The 24,173-nt window shown below is 42.7% G+C and overlaps 1 protein-coding gene across 1 annotated transcript in view; it reads right to left on the reverse strand.

Annotated features, from left to right (window-relative positions):
* Positions 1 to 24,173, reverse strand: part of CNTNAP2 (contactin associated protein 2) — a 2,389,242-nt gene that overhangs the window by 1,039,972 nt on the left and 1,325,097 nt on the right. Inside the window, exon 10 of the mRNA XM_008258071.4 lies at positions 19,123 to 19,294. Within this exon, the coding sequence (XP_008256293.2) occupies positions 19,123 to 19,294 (172 nt within the window). The remainder of the gene's footprint in view (positions 1 to 19,122; positions 19,295 to 24,173) is intronic.

The following is a 24,173-nucleotide window of genomic DNA, read 5'->3' on the forward strand; positions in this document are numbered from 1 at the left end:
ATTTCTGAAGGGAACTCCAGTTTCAGTCCTGGAAAGTTGCTTGCTGGCTCAAGTCCTTCCACAATTAGCTCCAGCCAACCTGTTCTTTTGTTGCTCTGGAGTTTGATGGGGTCAGAGTCACAGATGCTGTCAGGACTGAGCTGGTGCAACATTTCAAATAACGTGAAGTTATCTCGGAGACTTTATGCTTCCTGGAGCCCTAATGCACAATTATCATGAAGTGAAAGTAAGACATCCCCAGAAGCCTACAGTTTGAGTAATGAAATAAGTACCTAATGGCAAAAGACAAAATGTTTCCCATTGTGAAAGTGCTAGCACAGTTAGACGCCAACCTAATTGATGACATTAACATTTCTAAAGAAAGAACTAAAGGGGTGGTCAGGCTGGGAAGGTATGGAAATAAACAGGAGAGATGTCAAACCCAGAGGGTGGCACTTGGCTGTCTGGGAGATTCAGGTGACAGAGAAAGGAAATGTGGGATAAACACCAGTGATGTCAGTGCAGAAACGCTCATCTTGTGGGAAGCAGGGCTTTCCTGTGTGCAAACAGTGGGGAGATACTTTAAGTCAAAGAGTTCTGTTTTTCAATATTTTTTTTTTTTTTTACATTTTAAAGTATTGATTTAATTGACAAATACAAATAACACATTGCTATTATAGCTACAGTCACATCAGGCAGATAATTAGACATGAGTGACTGGGTGGGGGGGCACAAGACCCTCCTCCAGGGTAAATCCAAGGGCCCTGTTCTCCACCAGGCTCCACCCAAGACTGGCCATTTTGCAGTTCATCTGGTTCAAGTATCCTGACAAAATGGGAGGCCAGCCAAACAAGAAGTCTAGATGGCAGCCACATGTGTAGACAGTCCAAAGTATGAGATTCCCAGCTGTCAATCCCAGGTGCTATTCCTGAGTATAAGAGCCGCAGCATTAATCAAAGTCCCAAATACTTGATGGATAAAAGCCTCAAATCATTAGAAAATTTGCCATTCCTCCCTTGGGATGTATTTCAATGAACTCTTATGAAACTCTTATGTCCCTGCCATAGGTGACAGTCATTGTGCTGTAACAGCTCTCTTGGACTTAATATTGCCTAACTACAATTTTGGTTAACATAATGTTTTAGTTTTCCTTCTTTATCATCAATTTTTTTCTGGACTATGGCTGTCCACCCAATAGATCAAGGACACTGGTCACAGGGAGTTAGGGATGGGAGAGTGAGTCTCTGGATTGTAGACTAAAACAAAATATTAATAGACAAGTGGGTATAATTTTGACAAGGTTGTCTAAAACCAAGATGCTTATGCTTTAAGAGTAAGTCTTTAGGGGCAAATGGAAGGGACCCTTGATGTTAAAACCCTTAAGAGAAAGTGTTAAGAGGGTAGTACTGAAAAACATTTTCTTTTTCCCTTGATGTTCCAAACATAAAAACTTCTTGTTGTGTTTTCCCATTCTTTTCATGAAAATTTCCCTCTCTGTTTTTTCTTTTAGAAAGCCATTGTAATTTTTATTGCTTTCACATAGAACTTATTTAAATTATAAGTAACTCTGAATTAGTACCAAAAATACCTTGTACAGAAGGGAGTATTTTACAAAAAAATAATAAAACATGTGATACAGCATGTTAATCTACTACCTATGATGCCGGCATTGCATATGAGAACCTGTTCCAGTACTGACTCCTTCATTTCTCATCTAGCTCCTTGCTCATGTGCCTAGGAAAGCAGTGGAAGATGGCTCAAGCGTAGGGCTCCGGCCACAATTCTAGGAGACCCAGGTGGAGTTCAAGGCTCTGGGCTTCAGGCTGGCCCTGGCCACTGAGTCCATGAGAACACGGCCACACATGTGTAGAGGGAACTCCGTGCAGACTACATGTCCTTCAATTTCAGCATTTGCAAGAGAAGGACAATGTAACAATTGAACCTGCAGAACTAAAGAAGCCAAAACAACACTGGAATTTGCACATGCTGGAGCCCTTTCAAAACTAAGATGTCCCTTAAACATTGAAATCTAGACCCATAAATCCATTTTTACCATGCTCGTCCCATTCCAGGCAAGATTTGCTCTGCAGGGCATTTCTGCAACCCAGTGTTCTTTGACCTAAGCCATAATGTTTTCTCCAATGTGGGAGGCAGGCTGGAGATATGTTCTCTGACCCCTGCACTCACAAGTAATGATGCTAAAGCTTGTGTCTTCTCACAGGACCTTCCTCACTGGAGCAGTGGCCAGGGACCCCGGGGGCAATGTCTGATCAATGATGGATGCTCACCCTACCGTAGCAACATTAAGCCCTAAGAGGGACTTTTCACTGCTTGCTGGGATCTTCAGTAAGTATTTGTCAACTGAATATATTTCATGAGACAGAAATCCTAAGGTAGTGATGGCTTTTGAGCATCTCGTTTATAGAGCCCCAGGTGGCTGCTGTAGGGTAGGCATGGAGACAGGGCAGGCAGAGGCAGAGAGGGAACCTGGAGTAGTGATCCTCAACCCCCACTCACACCGTCATACAGTCACTGATGCTAGCTTATAAGATCCCAAAGTTGGGGCCTCACTGCACAGTGGGTAGAGCCATTGCCTGCAATGCTGCAGTGGGTGCTAATTTGAGTCCCAGGAGCTGCACTTCCAATCCAGCTTCCTGCTAATGCACTTGGGAAAGCAGCAGAGGATGGCCCAAGGACTTGGGCCCCTGCACCCATATGGGAGTACCAAAGCTCCTGGTTCCTGGCACCAGTTATTGCAGCTATCTGGGACGTGAACCAGTAGATGAAGGATTTTCTCTCTCTCTCTGTGTCACCCTCTCTCTGCAACTCTGCATTTCAAATAAATACATCTTAAAAAATATCTAACGTCACTAAGTGTCCTTATAGCCTCTGTAAAAATGCATAGAAGGCTGGTGCTGTGGCTCACTACGCAAATCCTCTGCCTGCAGTGCTGGCACCCCAGGTTCTAGTCCTGGTTGGGGCGCCGGATTCTGTCGTGGTCGCCCCTCTTCCTGTCCAGCTCTCTGCTGTGGCCCGGGAAGGCAGTGGAGGATGGCCCAAGTGCTTGGGCCCTGCACCCGCATGGGAGACCAGGAGAAGCACCTGGCTCCTGGCTTCGGGCTGTAGCAGCCATTTGGGGAGTGAACCAACAGAAGGAAGACCTTTCTCTCTGTCTCTCTAACTCTGCCTGTCAAAAAAAAAACAAAAAACAAAAAACAAAAAACAAAAACAAAAACCAAAAAACAAAAACAAAAAAACAAAACAAAACAAAACAAAAAAACATCAGTTTCCCCAGAGGCAGGCCTCTCAGCACTAACACAGACTGTCAGACAAAACTGAGCTGCCCAGGAACCCAGCCATAGCCCAAGCCATAGGAACATACAGCAGTGCAATGAGCAGTAGGAACAGACCAGAACAGGCCCAGGATCCTCAGCAGATCCCATAGAACGGGAGCAAAGCAGGTGAGAAGATCCTACTCCTAATGAGAAGTTGCTGAGTGAGCTGACCCTGACCCCAGGTCACCTGGGGGACAAGGAAGACTCTTAAAATCCAGAAAACGGCCCCCAAATGGAGGTTGATTTTGTCTAAGTTCCTAACTCATGCTGCCAGAATATAGGCTAAAAAAAGATGCCAAAATGTGTGCAATCTAGTATTTATGATGGAGTATTGACCTGAAATGTGGATTTATGAGCAATGAAGATTAATTTTAGAAAATGAACAATGCTGCAACTTTTCTTCATCTCAGTTATGACCACAACGTCATTACTTTAGATGTTAGGAGTTTAGGTTCAAAGCAGGAGAGAAGGCAGCTTGTTAGTAGAGAAGACTATCTTAGGGGGACAGAATGGAGGTGGGGTCAAGAGAGGGCGAGTGTTGAGCCTCAGGAACAGAGGCCAGGGGGTTTGAAGTCAGGCTTCTCTCTGAGCAGCAGGCAGAGTCCTTTCCTAAGCTGCTTGTTGGGGAAGGTGCAGAGTATTGCAGGGACCCTGACAAGGTAGGTGGGAGATGAGAGAAAGGTTCCTTGGTGGTTTCCAGTGCATTGCGCTAGCAGTTTGGGATGTTCATTGCAATAGGCATTCCGGTGGCCCTTAGATGATCTATCTGCATCCAGGAGGAGGAGGAGGGGGGATCAGGAAGACAGGGGAGGGGCGGTTGCAGCAGCAGCTGAGGCAAGGTAGTGGGGAGGAGCCAGCAGGGGGACAGGGCAGGTAGAGGGTCACATTCCTGAAGGGTAGCATCCTTGAGGGGGAGCCCAGCAGTGGAAGAAACCAAGCCGAGGGAGGGTGCAAGAGTGGCAGCCCCGGTCCTTTCTCCTGCCCCAGGGCTCGGCATGAGGAAAGAGGACCTTGGAGGAGGACAAAGGCTTGGATGCACGGGACCTCTGACCAGTTTCCATTTCTCTGTGTAAAATTAGTAATATCAGCTCAGAGAGAATTTTGAGAGCCAAAGTGCCAAATTCTTGACCTTATCTCCCCCTTCAGGCCAAATTTGTGCAAGTTTCTTAAGACAGGCCAGAGGAGAGTCAGGGGAAATGTGAGACATTTCAGAGCCCAGGAATCTAGAAGAAGAATGGGCCAGGAGATTGGAGAGCATCCTGACTTTCAAACAAGCTTCCTCAGCCAAAACTGTGATGAGCCCCCACCTGTTAGACCTTCTGGAGGTTTGCTCTTGTTCCCGGAACAAAAGGGAAGGCAAATGGAACCAAAGTCTACCCTAGACCTCCCAGAGGCAGGGGACAACGGGCAGTATGCCCCAGCACGCTTTAGGGAGACCAGAGCTGACCTCTTACTGATCCCATGGGCTGAAAATCAGATCCAGTGTGGCATACAGCATGGACATCTGCAAAGGGCTCTGCCTGTGAATTCCTCAGGAAACCAAGGTGGGAGAAGAGTGACCGTGACCGAGGCAGTTGGCCATTGAAAGAAGAAAATTCGGAGGAAGTGAAGGGGTGGTATCACAGCTCTTACTCAAGATGAATGAGCAGCCAGCTTCCATGGGACCACAGTGGGTAAGAGGTTGATCTTTCTCACACAGGGTACCAAATGTAAGGAAAGAAGGACAGAACGGAGAGAAGGGATATGAACTCACAGCCAAAACAAATTTATTCCAGGGGAAAAATAAGTCTGTACAGGTGGCCGACTGCTGGCGTCACACAGACTGAACACGTGGCAGAGAGGCACAGCCTCCAACAGGCTGGGTCTTATGTAGCTTAGGGTGGGTTAAGGGTCCAAAGTGGAGGGCAGTGGGCAGGTGAGCTACTTCTCGCAGGCTTTTCCTTGGGCTCTCATACTTGGAAGAGAATGCAGGGGTGGGGTGGGGAACAATGCAGGGTGGGGACTGAGCTGGTTCCTTGAATAAAAGCAGGGGTGAAGGGACCCTCAGGGAATTCTATCTGCTTTCAGGTAAGGAAGCTAAAATGGCTGAGGCTCATGTCCTTGTTCCATGGTGTGAGTGTGTGTGCGCGCACGTGTGAACACACACATACTCATTTTGGCCTTGGGGTCTGATTTCATTCACCTCTCTAATAGTTTGGTTTTGAGCTCTCTCTCATAGGATTACCCTAAGTTTCATGTAAATGCTCAGGTGAAAATTTGTATTCTTTTTCTTTCAAGGAAACAGAAGTCTAACTGATGCTCTTGAAAAGAAAGCATGGAACTGGGTCCCAAGCAGTGGTGTAGTAGGTTAAGCCTCCGCCTGCAGTGCCTGTAACCCATATTGGCCCTGGTTCTAGTCCCAGCTGATCTTCTTCTGATCCAGTTCCCTGCTAATGGCCTGGGAGAGCAGTGTAAGATGGCCCAAGTACTTTTGCCCCTGCATCCACGTGGGAGACCTGGAAGAAGCTCCTGGCTTCGGATTTTCCCATCTCCAGCCGTTGAGGCATTTGAGGATTGAACTAGCAGATGGAAGGACCCCCCCTTCCCCTCCCCTTCCCTCTCCAACTCTGCTTCTCAAAGAAATAAATAAATCTTTTAAAAAAAGAGAAAGCATGGCATTAAAAAATAGGGACTGGTTCTGTGATGATGCACTTCTATCCTAAAATATGGTGAAGACTTCATTATTAACCCAAGAATAGAACCAGCCTCCTCACAACCTCTCACAGGGTAATTTTGTAGGCTATCTTTAAGTTGCTGTATTTACTTTTGTTTTTCCTGTGCGCTATCCAAAATGCTTACTGGTTTTCTTTCTTAATACACTTACAAGAGAGGCAGCCAGAAAATAACCAAGGTTATTCTAATTCTAATGAGTTGCCTTTACTAGTTTTCATAGTCCTGTTAGAAGGTTATTCTAATTCTAATGAGTTGCCTTTACTAGTTTTCATAGTCCTGTTAGACTTCTGGTCCTGACTGTAAAAATAGTAACAATATGAATTTTCTTTGTCCTCTGAACTCTGGGGGGCATCACTGGAATGCAACTTAACACAGCCTACAACAAACTGATCACCTTTCCTTTCAGAGCTACACTTGGGAGTTGATTCCCTTTGTGTTATGGTAAAAAGATGGTCCTGGTTGGTTTGAAAGCAGAGAGAAGGGAAAGGACAGGCTATTTTGGTTCCAAGAGAAATAAAACTTGACTCATAGTGACTTAAATAAACTTTTTTCCCCCAAATAGAAACCAGTAAAGGTACTTGCTTGGTCTATGCTTTTCTTGACCCAAGTCCAAGGCATCCTATGTACATTTAAACAAGGATGGCAGAGGGGATGAGGGGACAGTTCTGTCAGAAAGACGAAAGCTCTCCCAACAGCACCACACTGATTTCTGCTTATCTCTCAGTTGCCAGGACTGTGTCACATCACTGCTCCTGCCTACGATAAAGTAAAAAACATCCCTCTGACAGCTAAGCTGTGAAGGGTGGTCTCAGGATTGACACAGAAACTGCAACTTGCAAAACAGATTCCAGTACAACTCACAAAACAGATAAATTTTGCTAAGCCAAGCATGATCACCACCTACTTAAGTTCAGCTATTTTAATACCAGCTTCCTTCCTACTGTCCTGGATAAGACCTCAGAAAAATGCATCGAACTATTCCATGTGGACTCAAAGTTCTATGACCACTGTCTGCTGCAACAAATGTCCTAGTTTATAAATTCTGGCCAGTGTCTGTCAGGACTGTCCTAGGTCTCGGTCCAGCACCTTTCTGTGATTCCCCTAACCTCCTTTGCAATGTCTTATGGTTCTCCAATGTAAAGGGGAAGTGAGTGAACCTGACTTTGGCTAAAGGAGTGTTTCCAGAAGTTTTGTCACTCAGAAGAGGAAAGACAGAAAATTACAAATAGGAGCTAGGTTATGCACCATGAATGTTTCCCACAAGGAGTCAACAATGAAGATACAAGGAGAAACAAAGAGGTTACTGGCTAGAAATCTTCAGAGAATGTTGAGGTCTAAGAGCAGAATCCCACTGAAAGACACAAGCTATAGGTTTCTACTGTTGGAAGGGGCTTCCTGGCCACTGCCCTCCTCCTCCTCTTCCAGTTCTGTGGGTATTTATGAAATGTAGCTAAAGACACCAAAACCCCACAGGAGTTAAACATTAAAGTTTTGTGAGGCAGATTTTGTGAATTGTGCGGATAACTGCTTTGTATGTATTTATGTCCAACCATCTTCCTGACATTTCTACATAGGAGTTCAATGGCATTTCAGTTCATGTCTATACCAAATTCATGATTTTTTTCCTCAATCTCCTAGTATTGAATTTATCTTTTTTCTCCTTTTTCTCTCATATTGCATATTTAATCAAGAAACCCTATTTGCCCTACCCTTTAAATATATTCAGAATTGGCCACGTCTCACCACCTCCTGTGGTCCAGGCTACCTTCATCTCTCCCCTGGATAATGATAGTATCCTGCTAAGTAGGCTCCCTCCTTCAAACTTTCCCCCCTCCAACTACCAGGTTCAGTCTTTTAAAGTGTAAGCTGTGTTATGTTCTTGCTCTACTCAGAACTTGGAATAAAATGCAAATCCTCGTAATAACCCACAAGCTTCAAAGATCCACCTCCTAGGCCAACTCTGGTCTAATTCCTGCTACTCTTCCTGTTCTTCCTTGCCTCCTTGCTGATCCTAGATCTTCACAGGCAGCCTATTTGCCATGACTATTCCTTCTGCCTAAAATGTCCTTTCCCCAAACTGGCAAACTCCGTCACGTCTTTCAACTCTTGCATTAATATTGTCTTTTCAATGACACTCACCATGACCAGAGTATTTAAACTACAACCCAAAACCTTGGTCTCCTGTCATGCCAACCCTCTTGCTTTTCTTTTACTTTTTTTCGTAACACTTATTCCTTCTAACTTAATACATTATACACTTATTTGTTGTATTTGTAGTTTTATCATCAGCCATCTCTCCCCTCCCTTCAGAATGAGCTTCAAAAGTGCAAGAATCATTGGCCAGCGCTGCGGCTCACTAGGCTAATCCTCCGCCTGTGGCGCCAGCACCCAGCGTTCTAGTCCTGGTCGGGGCACCGGTTCTGTCCCGGTTGCTCCTCTTCTAGTCCAGCTCTCTGCTGTGACCAGAGAAGGCAGTGGAGGATGGCCCAAGTGCTTGGGCCCTGCACCCACATGGCTCCTGGCTTCAGATCGGCACAGCATGCCGACTATAGTGGCCATTTAGGGGGTGACCCAACGGAAGGAAGTCCTTTCTCTCTTTCTCACTGTCTAACTCTGCCTGTCAAAAAAAAAAAAAAAAGTGCAAGAATCTTTGCTTTGCTCAAAGATTTATCCCAAAATGACCTCTGACATGCCCAAAATAATATCGGACATCAAGAAATCTCTCAGAAATAGTGAATGCATAATTCTGTAGCTTGGAATGCTTCCTCTTCTTTGTTTCAATGCTATGCTCAGAAAACAAGCAAGCAAACAAAACAAGTGACAAGAAAATGCACAAAGAAATATAAGTTTCAAAATCAGAGTATTCCAGGGTGACAGAAAAATTCTGTATGATGCCTTTTGCTTGTACTAGTTTCTTACCTTCTATTCATCAGATCATTGCATCTGGTCCTATTATCTCCAAATGTTTCATAAAAACCAGGGCTCTGGTAGTTATTTTTTTATTCTATATTCTCAGTTATCCTCTTTCTCCTCTCAAAAAACAAGTCTCAAATCAATCAAGCTGGAATTTGAAAGGAGAAAAATAACAAAGGAATAGCATAGGATTCCTTGGGGAGAATTTGGGAAATTTGAAAACAAAATGGTAGATTTGGGCAGTTGCAAATCTTCAGTTAGTGAAGAGGGAAAAAAAACAAAACAAAAACAAACAAACAAACAAAAAAAAAAACAAAACCAAAAAACAAACCAGAGGTGTACTGGGCTTGAATCATTAAAAGGTTATATGCAAGGAAGAATTGTTAAGGATTTATCTGGATGGGTCTTTGGTATGTGAATAAAAGTTAAAACCAGTGGTATTCTCACCTGGGAAGACCCGGGTACAGGTGACAGCATCATTCCACTCTTCAATGGATGTGAATGAAGTGAATTCAGGACTGTATCACAAATAGAGTGCTTCAGAGTTTAAGATTTACAAATTGGGAACACTTTAGTCAAAGGAATCTGCTCATTCACACACTGGTATTTAATGTTCACAAGTTGTTGGATTCAAGCAACATTCATACAGGTACATGTAGAGCAGTTATGATGCAGTGGGGGGCACTGGCATAAAATACCAAAGTGCTTGAATCCAAGTTCTAGCTTAGCTTCTGATCCAGTTTCCTGGAATACAGAAGATACTCAATCACTTGAGTCTCTCTAACCCATGTGGGAGACCTGCATTGAGTTCCGGTTTTCTGGGTTTGAACTGGCTCAACCTCAGCAGTTGTGGGTATTTGTGGAATGAACTAGTGGATGGAAGATCTCTGTCTCTCTCCAACCAGTACAGAAAATGTATTCCAAAATGGATTTAGAAAATTTGTGCAGATGTGTCTAAGGTGACTACTTCCCAATAGCTAATCTTTGTTTTCATACTGAAGAATAAGAAAGGAGAATCAAGTCAGCTACAAAAAAATTCACAACATGGACACTGGGAATGATGCATATTGGCAATAAAAAAGGTATATTACTGTATTTGCCAAAAATTGAAATTTGGGTTCTCTATTTCATATGTTCCTTGTACAGGTCACATTCCCTGAATGTGCCATCTTTCATTCTCTTTGTTTACATAATCTCATTCATTCTCTTGGAACAAATTTAACTCCCTGGTCTCCTCCATTAGAGTAAAACATTAAACTCTCAGTATGTTGCCTGTACTTGTTTGGTGGTGCACAATTTAAATGTAATCTCCAGGTAACATGTCTAAACTGAAACAGCAAGACTAGATCTGGCATATTTGCTAAGCTGAATGAGGTGACTGAAGTATTATTAACAGAAATTATTATATCAATAAAGCGACTGAAATGAGAAAAAAGATTAGGTACAAAACATGCCAATATGTCATGTAACTATTACAAAGAAATAAAATCATCCTATATGGAGCATGATTATTAAAATATATAAGCATATAATATCAGAAAAAATGATCTTTATAACATTCATCTCTGATTTTCTGATTATTGCTGCCACTTGCTTTGGAATATATAATAATACACTATTAATGGTTCAAAAATTAGAAGCGTATTCCATTAAAAGTATTCACTATTCTCTTTAAATATAAACTATTCAGGCTATCAGGACCAGCACTTGCTTTTGTGTGTTAGCAGTAATTTTTAATTGGCAGTCTTATAATAAACATATTTAAACAAGACAACATGATGCTGCCAAAAGAATACAACATTTCAGTACTAGAATGTGAAGATGAAGAGATTGAAGAAATGTTAGAAACAGAATTCAAAAAATTGTAGGATTACTTAGAATCAGAAGCAAATCCATGAACTAAAGAAATCGATTCATGACATGAAAATTTTTCCCATGAAATCAAGATTTTAAAGAGAAATCAAAATGAAATATTAGAAATGAAGAATTCAATAGAATAAAAAATACAGTGGAAAGCCTTAAGAACAGGTTCATTGAGGCAGAATAAACAATATCTGAGTTAGAAGACAAATCTCCAATACTTTGTGTGTCTGTGTGGGTGCAGTCTGTTGAAATCTTTACTTGGTATATACTAAGTTGGTCTTCTGTATATAAAGATAATTGAAAATGAATCTTGAATCTGAAGAATGGGATGGGAGAGGGAGTGGGAGATGGGATGGTTGTGGGTGGGAGGGGGTTATAGGGAGAAAAGCCACTATAATTCAAAAGTTGTACTTTGGAAATTTATATTTATTAAATAAAAGTTGAAAAAAAGCAACAAATCTCTGGAAATTTTATAGTCAGATCAAAGAAAAAGAAAGAAATTAGAAAACTAAAAAGCCAACAGTGTTGGAGATTTACGGATACTATCAAATGACCCAACATACGGGTCTTAGGAGTTCCTGAGGGTGTGGAAAGACATAATGGATTAGAAGGCCACTTTATTGAAATAATTGCAGAGAACTTCCCTAATTTGGAGAAAGAGATGTCCAAGTAGAGGAAGCACATAGAACTCCTAATAGACATGACCAGAAAAGATCTTCACCATGATATATTGTAGTAAAACTCTCCACAGTAAAGCATAAAGAAAAGATTCTAAAATGTTCATGAGAGAAACGCCAGATTACTTTCAGAGGATCTCTAGTTAGACTCAGAGCTGACTTCTCATCAGAGGCCCTACAGGCTAGAAGAGAACAGCAAAATATATTCCGAATCTTAAGAGAAAAAAATGTCAACCTAGAATACTGTGCACTGCAAACCTCTCATTTATGAATGAGGGTGAAATAAATACCTTCCATAACAAACAGAAATTTAAAGGGTGTGCTATACACAGAAACAGGGACATCACTATGAAAGAAGCTGAAGGCAGAAAATCTCCCAGTAAAAGCACAAAGGAAATCCAAATTAAACAATAGGAATATTTATGGAAAAATGGCTGCGCCAAGGCATTACTTATCAATAGTCATCTTGAATGGAAATGGCCTCAAGTATCCAAAAAGATACAGACTGAGTGGATTAAAACACAAAACCCATCTATTTTCTACCTACAAGAAACACATCTCATCAACAGAGATAAACACAGACTGAAAGTGAAAAGATGGAAAAAGATATTCCATGCTAACAGAAACCAAAAAAAAAAAAAAAAAAAAAATTCTGGTATAGCCATCTTAATATCAGAAAAAAAATAGACTAAATTGTTAAAAAAAAAGACAAAAAAGGGCATTATATAATTATTAAGGGATCAATTCAACAGTAAGTTGTGACTATTATAAATGTATATACACCTCATTACATATTACAGGGAACCTGGTTATTTATAAAAAAGTTAAGAGATCTAAACGGAGACATAGACTCAAATACAATAGTAATGGGGGACTTCAATACCCCACTTTCAGCAATGGGTAGATCAACCAGACAGAAAATCAGCAAGGAAACAGTAGAGTTTATTGACACTAGGGACCAAATGAACCTAACAGATATCTACAGAGCTTTTCATCCTACAGTTGCAGAATACACATTCTTTTCAGTAGTGCATGGAACTTTCTCTAGGATTGACCACATGTTAGGCCATAAATTGAATTTCAGCAAATTCAAAAAATAAAAATCATACCACACATCTTCTCTGACCATAATGCAATGAAGCTGGAAATCAACAACAGAAGACTTTCTAGGACATACGCAAACACAGGCAAACACAGACGTTCAGAACAACATGAACGAACAATGGGTCACAGAAGAAATCAAAAGAGAAATCAAATAATTTCTGGGAACAAATGGAGACGACAATACAGCATATCAAAACTTATGGGACACAGCAAAAGTAGTGCTGAGAGGATGGTTTATAGCAATTGGTGCCAACATCAAGAAAATGGAAAGGCACCAAATAAGTGAGCTATCAATGCATCTCAAGAACCTAGGAAAACAACAAACCAAACCCAAAACTAGTAGGAGAAAAGAAACAATTAAAATTAGAGAGTAATCAAAACTGAAACAAAAAATTCAAAAGGTCAGCAAAATGAAGAGCAGTTTTTCTGAAAAAGTAAACAAAATCGCCACACCACTGGCCCAACTAAGCCAAAAAAGGAGGGAGAAGACCCAAGTCAATAAAACTGGAGCTGAAAAAGGAAATGTAACAGCAGATACCACAGAAATAAAAACAAACATCAAAAATTACTACAAAGAGCTGTATGCCAACAAATTGGGAAACCTAGAGGAAATGGATTGCTGGACATACACAACCTAAACATACCTAAACTGAGCCATGAAGACATAAAACCACCTAAACAGACCCATAACCAAGACGGAAAATGAATCAGTAATAAATACCCTCCCAGCAAAGAAAAGCCCAGGACCGGATGGCTCCACTGCTGAATTCTACCAGACATTTAAAGAACTAACTCCAATTCTTCTCAAGCTAGTCAAAAACAATTGAAAGAGAGGGAATCCTCGCAAACTCCTTCTATGAAATCTATATCACTTTAGTTCCTAAACCTGAAAAAGATGCAGCAGAGAAAGAGAACTACAGACCAATTTCCCTGATGAACATAGATGCAAAAAACCTCAACAAAATACTACCCAATCAAATCCAACATATAGAAAGATTATTCACCTGGATCTAATGGGATTTATCCCTGGTATGCAGGGATGGTTCAACATTCACAAATCAATATGATACACCACATTAACAACTTGAAGAACAACAGATGCAGAGAAAGCATTTGATAAAACACAACACCTTTTCATGATGAAAACTTTAAGAATATTGGATATAGAAGGAACATCCCTAAACACAATTTATGAAAAACCCACAGCCAGCATCCTATTTAATGGGGAAACACTGGAAGCACTCCCACTCAGATCAGACAAGGATCCCCAATCTCACCATTGCTATTCAATATAGTACTGGAAGTTTTAGCCAGAGTCATTAGTCAAGAAAAAGAAATAAAATGGATACAAATTGAGAAGGAGGAAGTCAAAGCATCCCTCTTTGCTAATTACATGATTCAATATATAGGGGATCCAAAAGAGTCCACTAAAAGACTACTGGAACTCAGAAGTTTTTGGTAAAGTGGCAAGATAAAAGATCAACACAAAAACCCCAACATCCTTTGTATTCACAAACAATGCCATGGCTGAGAAATAATTTGTAAGATCAATCCCATTCACAATAACTACCAAAAAATCAAATATTTCAGAATAAATTTAACCAAGGATGTCAAAGATCTCTATGATGAGGATTACAAAACATGAAAGAAAGAAATAGAAGAAGACATTAAAAATGGAAAAATCTTCCATGCTCATGGATTGGAAAAATCAATATCATCAAGATGTCCATACTACCCAAAGCAATTTACAGATTCAATGTGATACCAATCAAAATACCAAGGACATTCTCCTCAGCCATAGAAAAAATGCTGAAATTCGTATGGAAACACAGGAGACCCCAAATAGCTAAAGCAAATTTATACAACAAAAACAAAGCTAGAGGTATCACAATACCAGGTTTCAAGACATACTACATAGCAGTTATAATCAAACAGCCTGGTACTGGCAAACAGATGGGTAGACTAATGGAATAGAATAGAAACTACATAAATCAATCCACACATCTACAACCAAATTCTGTTTGACAAAGGAGCTAACTGTAGCACAATTCACAATAGCTAAGATATGGAATCAACCCAAATGTCTGTCAGCTGAAGACTAGATAAAAAATTATGGGATATCTACACCACAGAATACTACACAGAGGTTAAAAAAAAAAAAAAAAAAAAAAAAAAAAAAAAACATGAAATCTGCCGGTGCCTTGGCTCACTAGGCTAATCTTCCACCTGCGGCGCTGATACCCTGGATTGTGGTCCCAGCTGGGGTGCCGGATTCTGTCTTGGTTGCTCCTCTTCCAGTCCAACTCTCTGCTGTGGCCCGGGAAGGCAGTGGAGGATGGACCAAGTCATTGGGTCCTGTACCTGCATGTGAGACCAGGAGAAGCACCTGGCTCCTGGATTCGGATGGGCACAGTGCTGGCTGTAGCAGCCATTTCAGGGTAAACCAATGGAAGGAAGACCTTTCTATCTCTCTAACTCTGTCAAAAACAACAACAACAACAATAACAACCTAAAATCTTGTCATTTGCAACACAATGGATGAAACTGGGAAATACCATACTTAGTGAAATAAGCCAGTCCCAAAAGGACAAATACCATTGTTTTCCCTGATCAGTGATAACTGTTAGAGCATCCAAAAGGTAATCTATGGAAGTGAAATTGACACTTTGAAATGCAATGACTGAACAGCCTTTGTCTCAACTGTTCAGGACCATTTTTTCCATACTATTTGTTGAGCTCTTTACTTAGTATAGAGTTAATCATATGTACATAAAGCTAATTGAAAATAGATCTGGGGCCTGTGCTGTGCAGGCAGGTCAAAGCCCTGGCCTGCAGCACTGGCATCCCATATGGGTGCTGGTTCTAGTCCCGGCTGCTCGTGCTCTGATCCAGCTCTCTGCTATGGCCTGGGAAAGCAGTAGAAGTTGGCCCAAGTGCTTGGGCCCCTGCACCCACGTGGGAGACCTGGAAGAAGCTCCTGGCTTCGGATCAGCTCAGCTCAGCTCAGCTTTAGCCGTTGAGGTCATTTGGGGAGTGAATCAGTGGAATGGAAGACCTCTCTCTCTCTCTCTCTGTGGCTCTACCTCTCTTTGTAACTCTGTCTCATATAAATAAAATAATTCTTAAAAAAAAGAAAATAGATTTTTGTAAAAAGTAAGAATGGGAATAGGAAGGGGAGCAGGAAGAGTGGTAGGAGTATGGGTGAGAGGGCCGGTATGGTGGGAAGACTCACTATGTTCTTAAACTTGTATTTATGAAATGAATTGTTCATATTCTTCTTATTCTTTTTTTTTTTTTTTTGACAGAGTGGACAGTGAGAGAGAGACAGAGAGGAAGGTCTTCCTTTGCCGTTGGTTCACCCTCCAATGGCCGCCGCGGCCGGTGCCCTGCGGCCAGTGCAGCGCACTGATCCGATGGCAGGAGCCAGGTACTTCTCCTGGTCTCCCATGGGGCGCAGGACCCAAGCACTTGGGCCATCCTCCACTGCACTCCCTGGCCACAGCAGAGAGCTGGCCTGGAAGAGGGGCAACCGGGACAGAATCCGGCGCCCTGACCGGGACTAGAACCGGTGTGCCGGCACCGTAAGGCGGAGGATTAGCCTAGTGAGCTGCGGCGCTGGCCTCATATTCTTTAAATGAAAGGTTTCTGGGGAAAAAAGTTAAAATGCTATATTTTATACACACCATAAACTATAATTTACCATTCACATGAACATTTTTGTTACTTCATAATAAATTTTGCATATTTTTAAGATTTATTACATGTATTTAAATGCATTTCTAAGGATCTCTTTTAAATGAAATGTTTATTAGAAACCTAATGTTTGCATTTTGTTGCAGGCAGACTAAGGAAGGAATGCTATGTTATTTAAGAATAACAAACTATTTTAAAGAACTTTCATTTTTCCAAAATATAATAATGAAATTAACTCTCAGGATAAAATCTCTCTCCCAACATGTTGGAATGAAATAAATTTTTTTCAAGTACATTTAGGTAGCATAAGCAGTACTATCATAACATTTATTAAAAGAGGTGTATTTTGCTCCTGTATGAGAATTCAGCTGGAGTTTTCCTGAAAAGCACCTTTCAGATCTTCAGAAACAGTGATCAGACTTTGCTATTTTGATGTGTGTGTTTTGCAAGCAGATTCAGTTACTCTAAGTCTTCTGCAACAGTAAATTCCCATTTGCCCATTTTTATTTTATAATAAATCCTTGCTTCCAGAAAGGGTCTTTGGAGGGACAATATGCTAAAGCCAAGTCCTGACCAACACAGGGAAAGACAAGACATTCCGCTTGTTGGCATAGAGAGCAAAATGACCAATGAAGTGTAGCAGTCGCTCTATCACCCAGATGTTACTTGCAAAACTATGTATACAATGTTCACATCCTGAGGGAGGCTGATGTATAAACGTGACAACACAGATTGTTCTATCATATAAACATATAAATCCTTGTCTTCCAATGTCATCATCACTGATAACGTTATATAAGGGCTAAAATAGGCTATATTTGTCATCTTTTTGTTCGCTGTAACTACATATCTAAGACAAGTTTTTTTATTGCCTTTTATTGTTTTGGAGGGTCAGCATCCCAGATTGGGCTGTCCCCATTGGTTTGGCCACTTGCTGAGGATGGAGGTTGGTGGATAGCAAAGGTAGAGTATGTACAGAAGAATGAACACACAGTGAGCCAGGAAGGAGAGGGAGAGGCTAGACCCAACTCAGCTGTCAAAGTCAACCCTCTGATAATAACTCAGATGTTCCAAGGTCTTCCTACTTGGCTCACCTACCTAACATTGTAATTGGCTTAAGTTTCTACCTTTCTTTGTGCCACCAAATTATAATATTAGGACTTAAATATCTACAGGCAATTGGAAGTTACATCCCATTCTAACAACCACTTTCTGCCCCTGGCTCCCCAAAACGCAAGTCCTTCTCACATACCATCATTCCCTTCTCTATAGTTCCAAAGTCATAACTCAGTCCAACGTTAATTCTGAAGTTTCAAATCCAAAATTCTATCTGAGACTCAAGGCAAACTCCCCAGCTATGAGGTTTTGTGCAAGCAAAAGCAAGTTACATACTTGGGTGTTACAGGTCATGATACACATTTTCATTCTGAAAAAGGTCATAGCAATAATAGGACCAAGACAAGAGCAAATCCTACGAGATCAAATGTTACATCTTGAAATTTCATGTTCAAAAATCCTAGCTACATGGTGATGGGTGTAGTGACACACACACACACACACACACACACCCAGCCCTGTGATTTGGGGGGTTGTGATTTGCCATTTCTCACAGTTGAAATCCTGTATCTGCAGCTCTATTAGGCATTTCCCCGGTGGGGATTTGCTGCAACAGTTCTAATGCTACCTTTTGGCTTGGCATTACCTTATTGGGGGCTGTCTACAGTGGGTCCACCCTGCTGCAGGGCTTGCCCAGGCCTCCAGGTTACCCAAAACATCCTTTGAAATCTAGGTGGAGGCCTCCATACTTCTATGGCTGTCTTGGTTACTGCCCAGGTGGCTGTTCTCCAAGGTCACCCTCAGATACATGCGACTTTCCCAGGCAGGTGCACATTGCTGGTTGATTTACCTCCCAAGAGCAGTCATACCAACTTCAGTCACATAAGTTCATTACACAACACCTCATCAGGGACTCTATTCAGGGCCTCCAACCCTGTGGTACAACTGCCTGGTCTCCCAGCCTTTTTTTGAAATTACAGTGGACACCACCAGGACCTCATAACTCTTACATTCCGCATGCACCAAAAAATCAGTCTCACACTGACAACATCCAGGTGTGCTCTTAGCACAAACCATACTTGGGCCTACTTGAATAAAGGCTACAGCCAGCTGGATGCAGGGAAAGGAATTCTGCAGTGTCCTTGGGTGAGCTTGAGCCTGCTCCTGTGAACTCTTCCAAAATCTGCCAGTAAACCAATTCTAAAGCAGCAGCTACATTTTTAGACATAGTTATAGATGTCACTCTATTCCTCAGTACCAATTTTCTGTATCAGATTTCCATCACTATCAGGAAGTTCCTACTTATGAAAGAAAGAAGCTTATTTTGGTCCACAGTTTTGGAGGTTCGCAGTACAAGATCACGTCAGCCACATTGTTTCGTCTGCCAGTGAGGTTAAAGATGGCAAAGTTGGAGAATGTGCAGGGGAAAGATCGCATGGCCAGCTAGGAATCAGAGACCGTGGCTGACCTGAGTCAGGTTTTCTAACCAACCCACTCATGTGAACCATACGTGGAGAATCTCCCACCACTCCCACTTCCCAAACACCGTAACTGCATTTTTTCCAAACTTCTTAGTACTATCAATTTATGACTTTGGGGGTTAAATTTCTGCATGTGTTGAGAGCTGTATTTTATTCAAACTGCAGCATAAGCATTGTAAATGGTAAATCCCAACATGCTTTTCTGTTTTGCCTTTGTTCCTTTTCTTCTAAGTATTTCACTTATCCTGAAGCAAAAACATGAATTTAGAAAGCATATAGGACTTGACATAGGATGAAAAGACCATTTACCTGTCTATGATGGCGCACATGTCAATGCTGACATTTGCAAAACTTCCCGGCTTTCTTTGTGCTACTTCGTATAAATTTACAAGTTGATCATCCACTTGAATGAGCTGCATGCATCCTTGGAATGAGGGCTGAAGAACAGAGTGACTGGAGTTATTCATCTGGTTCAGAAAACCTGTGAAACAGAAGAAATGGGAATTTTCAACTCTGTGTACAGCAGGCTTCAGTAATAGTCTCATAGGTATTTTATATTGCTACAGCCATCATATCCAACTACTGTGTTTCTTCTACCTTTGCTGATGTCATTCAGTGTAGAAGAGTGAAGTCTTTTGTGGATGTGAGATTATTTCAGGGGAAGATGTCAGTGTTGAACTGTAATGGGTTATCAGGTTAATATCTGTCTCTGGGGTCTAATGTCATTGCAATTTTCTCTTTTGACATCTTTTCCACTTGGTCATCTCTCTCTCTGCTGTTGAAGACTCCCTGTTACACATTCTTATCTGAGCTGCTTTTAGAGATTAGGACAATAAAATTTAGATTTTTCTCAGCTATTCAACTTCCTTTCTCTTGCACCTTCAATATTTATTGTTTTAAAAGGTCAAGATGCCTGTTATTCAGATATCAAGAAGTTAAATTTACTATGATCAATTAAAGTAAATTTCTGTGTGGATCAATGCTTAACTTAATCCAAATAGAATTTTGCATTACAAATGATTTCTCAAGACATAAAATTCAAAAGACTATTTGAAGAAATAAATTTAGGGATAAGGGTTGGCCACTAAGATTTAAAAAAAAATAGATCAAAGGGCCAGCACTGTGACACAGCAGGTTAAAGCCCCGGCATGCAGTGCTGGCATCCCATATGGATGCTGGTGCAAGCCCTGGCTGCTCCAATTCTGATTCAGCTCCCTGCTAATGTACCTGGGGAAGCAGTGGAGGATAACCCAAGTCCCTGGGCACCTGCACCCATGTGGGAGACCCAAAAGAAGCTCCTGGCTTCTGGCTTCAGATGGGCTCAGCTTCAGCCTTTGCTGCCATCTGAGGTGTGAACCAGCAGATGGAAGACTTCTCTGTCTCTGTCTCTATCTCTATCTGTAATTCTGCCTTGCAAGTAAATAAATCAATCTTTAAAAAAATATATCAAACCACTGTGTTTATTGACTTTCACTTTATTTGAAAGTCAGAGAGAGAAAGAGTAAGAGAGAGATAGAGAAGAGAAATTCCATCCATGGGTTCACACCTGTCGCTCCCCCTCTTCGTGGAGGAACGACACAAGACCCTGCCTAGGCTTCATATCCGAGTCACGGCACCATTATGTCGCTCCCCGTCTTCGTGGAGGAACGACACAGGACCCAGCGCTGTTCTTTCGTCTGCTCGGCCCTCCCCGGGTTTGCTGCTGGTTCTTCCCGGGTTGGCTACTATCCCTTCCACCTCCGTGGAAGGGCAGTTCCCCCTGGCCGCATTCCCCACTTCCGCAGGGGAACGGCACACCGCCGGCCGGCTCGTCTCGGGGGCTGCACAGGTGTTCCTTCAGCTAGATGTTCCCCATAGATGTTCCTGGTGCATGCCGTCTCTCTCCTCCCTTATAGTCCTCTTCTGCCAATCCCAACTCGGCTGCCCACACGCCGAGTACGCTGCTCTCCTCCAATCAGGAGTAGGTCCTACAGTTTATTGGTTGAACTGGAGGCAGCTGCGTAGAAGCTGTTTTCTCCTCTCCCAGCGCCATATTGTGGGAGAGCAGATGCACAGAATAAGTCTTAATTCCAGTAACTCAGTCTAGTCCGGATTGCTCCCCCACAGATCCCCCTTTCTTTTTATTTTTGGCGTTGATACGCGCCTGTCTTCGGTGTCCCGCGGCACACACTCTGCTCTACTTGCTAGAGTTGCCACAGGCTCTTACAAGTCCTATCAATCAGGAAAACCGAATCCGGGTCCTCTCTTCACCATTGTGAGGAGGTTTTTAGGCGCTGATGCGTGCCTGTGTTCGGTGCCCTGCAGCGCATGCTCTGCTCTGCTAGAACTGCCTGCAGGTGTTTACAAAACCTATCAGGCAAACCGAATCCAAGCCTTCTCATTGCCGTATTGTGGGGGAGACTTATTAGTGTTGGTTTGTGCCTATCTTCAGTGACCTGCAGCTCATACTCTGGTCGAGCTGCTTGCTGGCGCTTACCGCCTTAAATCAGGCAGACCGAATCCAAGCTTAATATTGTTGTATTGTGGGGAAGCCTTACTGATGTTAATTCGTGCCTGTCTTCGGTGACCTGCGGCGCATAAGCTGCTAGCTGCCCGCAGGTGCTCATCGTGCTCATCGCCTCACTTAATCAGGCAGACCGAATCCAAACTTTCTCGTTGCCATGTTGAGGGGAGGCCTTTCTATTTCTCTATTTCTCTATCTCCGGGCATTCCTATTTCTCCCATTCCACTTCTATCTTCCAGCATTCCTATTTCTCTCACTTTACTTCTAAAACTTCTGTTTCTCTTATCCCTGCAGCTTCCCGGCGCCTCGCGCTGCCGGCAGCTTCACGGCTCCGCGCAGCTTCAGCCCGCGCCTCATCTGCGCGGCTCGGCTTTGCGCGGCTCGGCTTCGCGCGCTCCGCGGTCTCGACGCTTAACCCTTTCGCGTCTGAACCACGGCCTACGCCAGCCCCGTTCCCTATCTACTCACGCCCCGTGCTCTCTCTGCACGCGGCGGCTTCCGCGAGTAACACAGCGTAGCTTACGTGTCCGCCACTAGGATTCAATCTAAGTTCCCCGGGCTAGCCTGGCGAATTCAACCCAGCGTACGTCTCCGCCCCACGGTTTGGCTTCCCGTCCTTTGCTCCCCGGGCTAATCAGACGGATCCCAATCTGGCTTGCGTCTCAGCTTCTGGTTTTAACTTTTCGCCCCCTATTCCCGGGCTAACTTGAGAACCCCAAAGTGGCTTTCGTTTCCGCCTTGGCCTGCCCCCCGCGGCTTCAATTTCCCTAACATTTTTCTCTACCCGGTATGTTTCCCCAAGCTTTCCTCCAACGATACTCCTCCCTCATTTCTCCTGGCCTCTCCCCACAGTCCGCGTCGGAGTCTGTTTGTTCTAGCTTTCACTTTCGCTTTCGACCTTAGAGATTTCTCCCAGCTTCCCCCCGTAGTCCGTATCCGAGTCTATGCCTAGGCTTTCAATAGCTTCTTCCGGCTCCTTTTTCGTCCGGCTTTTCCCTAGGCTGTTTCGAGTCTATGCCTAGGCTTTCAATAGCTTCTTCCGGCTCCTTTTTCGTCCGGCTTTTCCCTAGGCTGTTTGCTAGTTTCTCTCTCCGATATTTTCCCAATTCTTCCCGTTTCTTCCCTCCTAAGTTTCATATCCGTCCTAAGTTTCCTATCCAAGCTAGGTTTCCTATCCGAGTCACGTTTCTTCCCTCCTAAGTTTTCTATCCGTCCTAGGTTTCCTATCCGAGCTAGGTTTCCTATCCGAGTCACGGCACCATTATGTCGCTCCCCCTCTTCGTGGAGGAACGACACAAGACCCTGCCTAGGCTTCATATCCGAGTCACGGCACCATTATGTCGCTCCCCCTCTTCGTGGAGGAACGACACAAGACCCTGCCTAGGCTTCATATCCGAGTCACGGCACCATTATGTCGCTCCCCGTCTTCGTGGAGGAACGACACAGGACCCAGCGCTGTTCTTTCGTCTGCTCGGCCCTCCCCGGGTTTGCTGCTGGTTCTTCCCGGGTTGGCTACTATCCCTTCCACCTCCGTGGAAGGGCAGTTCCCCCTGGCCGCATTCCCCACTTCCGCAGGGGAACGGCACACCGCCGGCCGGCTCGTCTCGGGGGCTGCACAGGTGTTCCTTCAGCTAGATGTTCCCCATAGATGTTCCTGGTGCATGCCGTCTCTCTCCTCCCTTATAGTCCTCTTCTGCCAATCCCAACTCGGCTGCCCACACGCCGAGTACGCTGCTCTCCTCCAATCAGGAGTAGGTCCTACAGTTTATTGGTTGAACTGGAGGCAGCTGCGTAGAAGCTGTTTTCTCCTCTCCCAGCGCCATATTGTGGGAGAGCAGATGCACAGAATAAGTCTTAATTCCAGTAACTCAGTCTAGTCCGGATTGCTCCCCCACACACACCCCAAATGCCTGCAAGAATTGTTCAGGCCAAAGTTAGGAATCAGGAAACCAGGTCTCTCATACGGTTCGTAGGGTCCCAAGTACTTGAATCATTGCTTGCTGTCTCATAGGGCGTGAGAGGCAGGAAATTGGATCAGATCCATAACACTGGATTTAAAATAAATCAATATATCTTAAAAACAAAACAGAAATTGGACATTAAGTGATTTTTACAAGCTTACTCTTTGACTAGTGACAGTAGTTTTGAATAACATAAATCTTTCTGCCTTTGTCAATGGGTTACAATGTCTAGTAACTGTCACTTGAATCTCCTTTGAGGGTCAATTATAGTTGCGCATATTCTTTTCCATCAATATAGTGCTACATAAAGGTAGAATTATATTTAAATTAATTTCTTGATTTAAAAATATCAAGTGGCTCTACTTCAATGTCAGTTTAAGGTTTGTGTATGTGCACACACATGTATGTATTTTTTCTGTAAGTCACACTTTTTCATTTGCATTGACTTAGTCCCATCAGAAAAATGCTGATTTTAGATAAGCAGTTTATTTAGACTAGTTGTGTGCATACATATGATTTTCAATTGTTTAATCAAGACAAAATTGAATGGGGCTTAATGTCTAAACTTGGCAGACAGAAAATACCCAGCTGTAACTTTATTGACCATTTTTAACAGACTATCATTTTGTTCTGTATTTTTGAACATTTGAGAGTCTCTAAATATTCACACTAGCTTTGAGAGATTTCAAAACGCTTCGATCTATTTGTGAGAATAAGAACTTCTCTAAGGCAAAGCAGCTGCATAAACACCAATCACTATGAATTGCATATAATTAACTTCATAGCACAAGACATCAGTCACTCATAACAATGTTCTGTTTGGTCTTGATAGTGTTGAAGTTAGAGACTGTCAAGTCCTTTCATTTTCCTACAAGGGATATATTCTAGAAGATAAT

The sequence above is a fragment of the Oryctolagus cuniculus genome, chromosome 3, assembly GCF_964237555.1.
Source record: "Oryctolagus cuniculus chromosome 3, mOryCun1.1, whole genome shotgun sequence".
Classification (NCBI taxonomy): Eukaryota; Metazoa; Chordata; class Mammalia; order Lagomorpha; family Leporidae; genus Oryctolagus; species Oryctolagus cuniculus.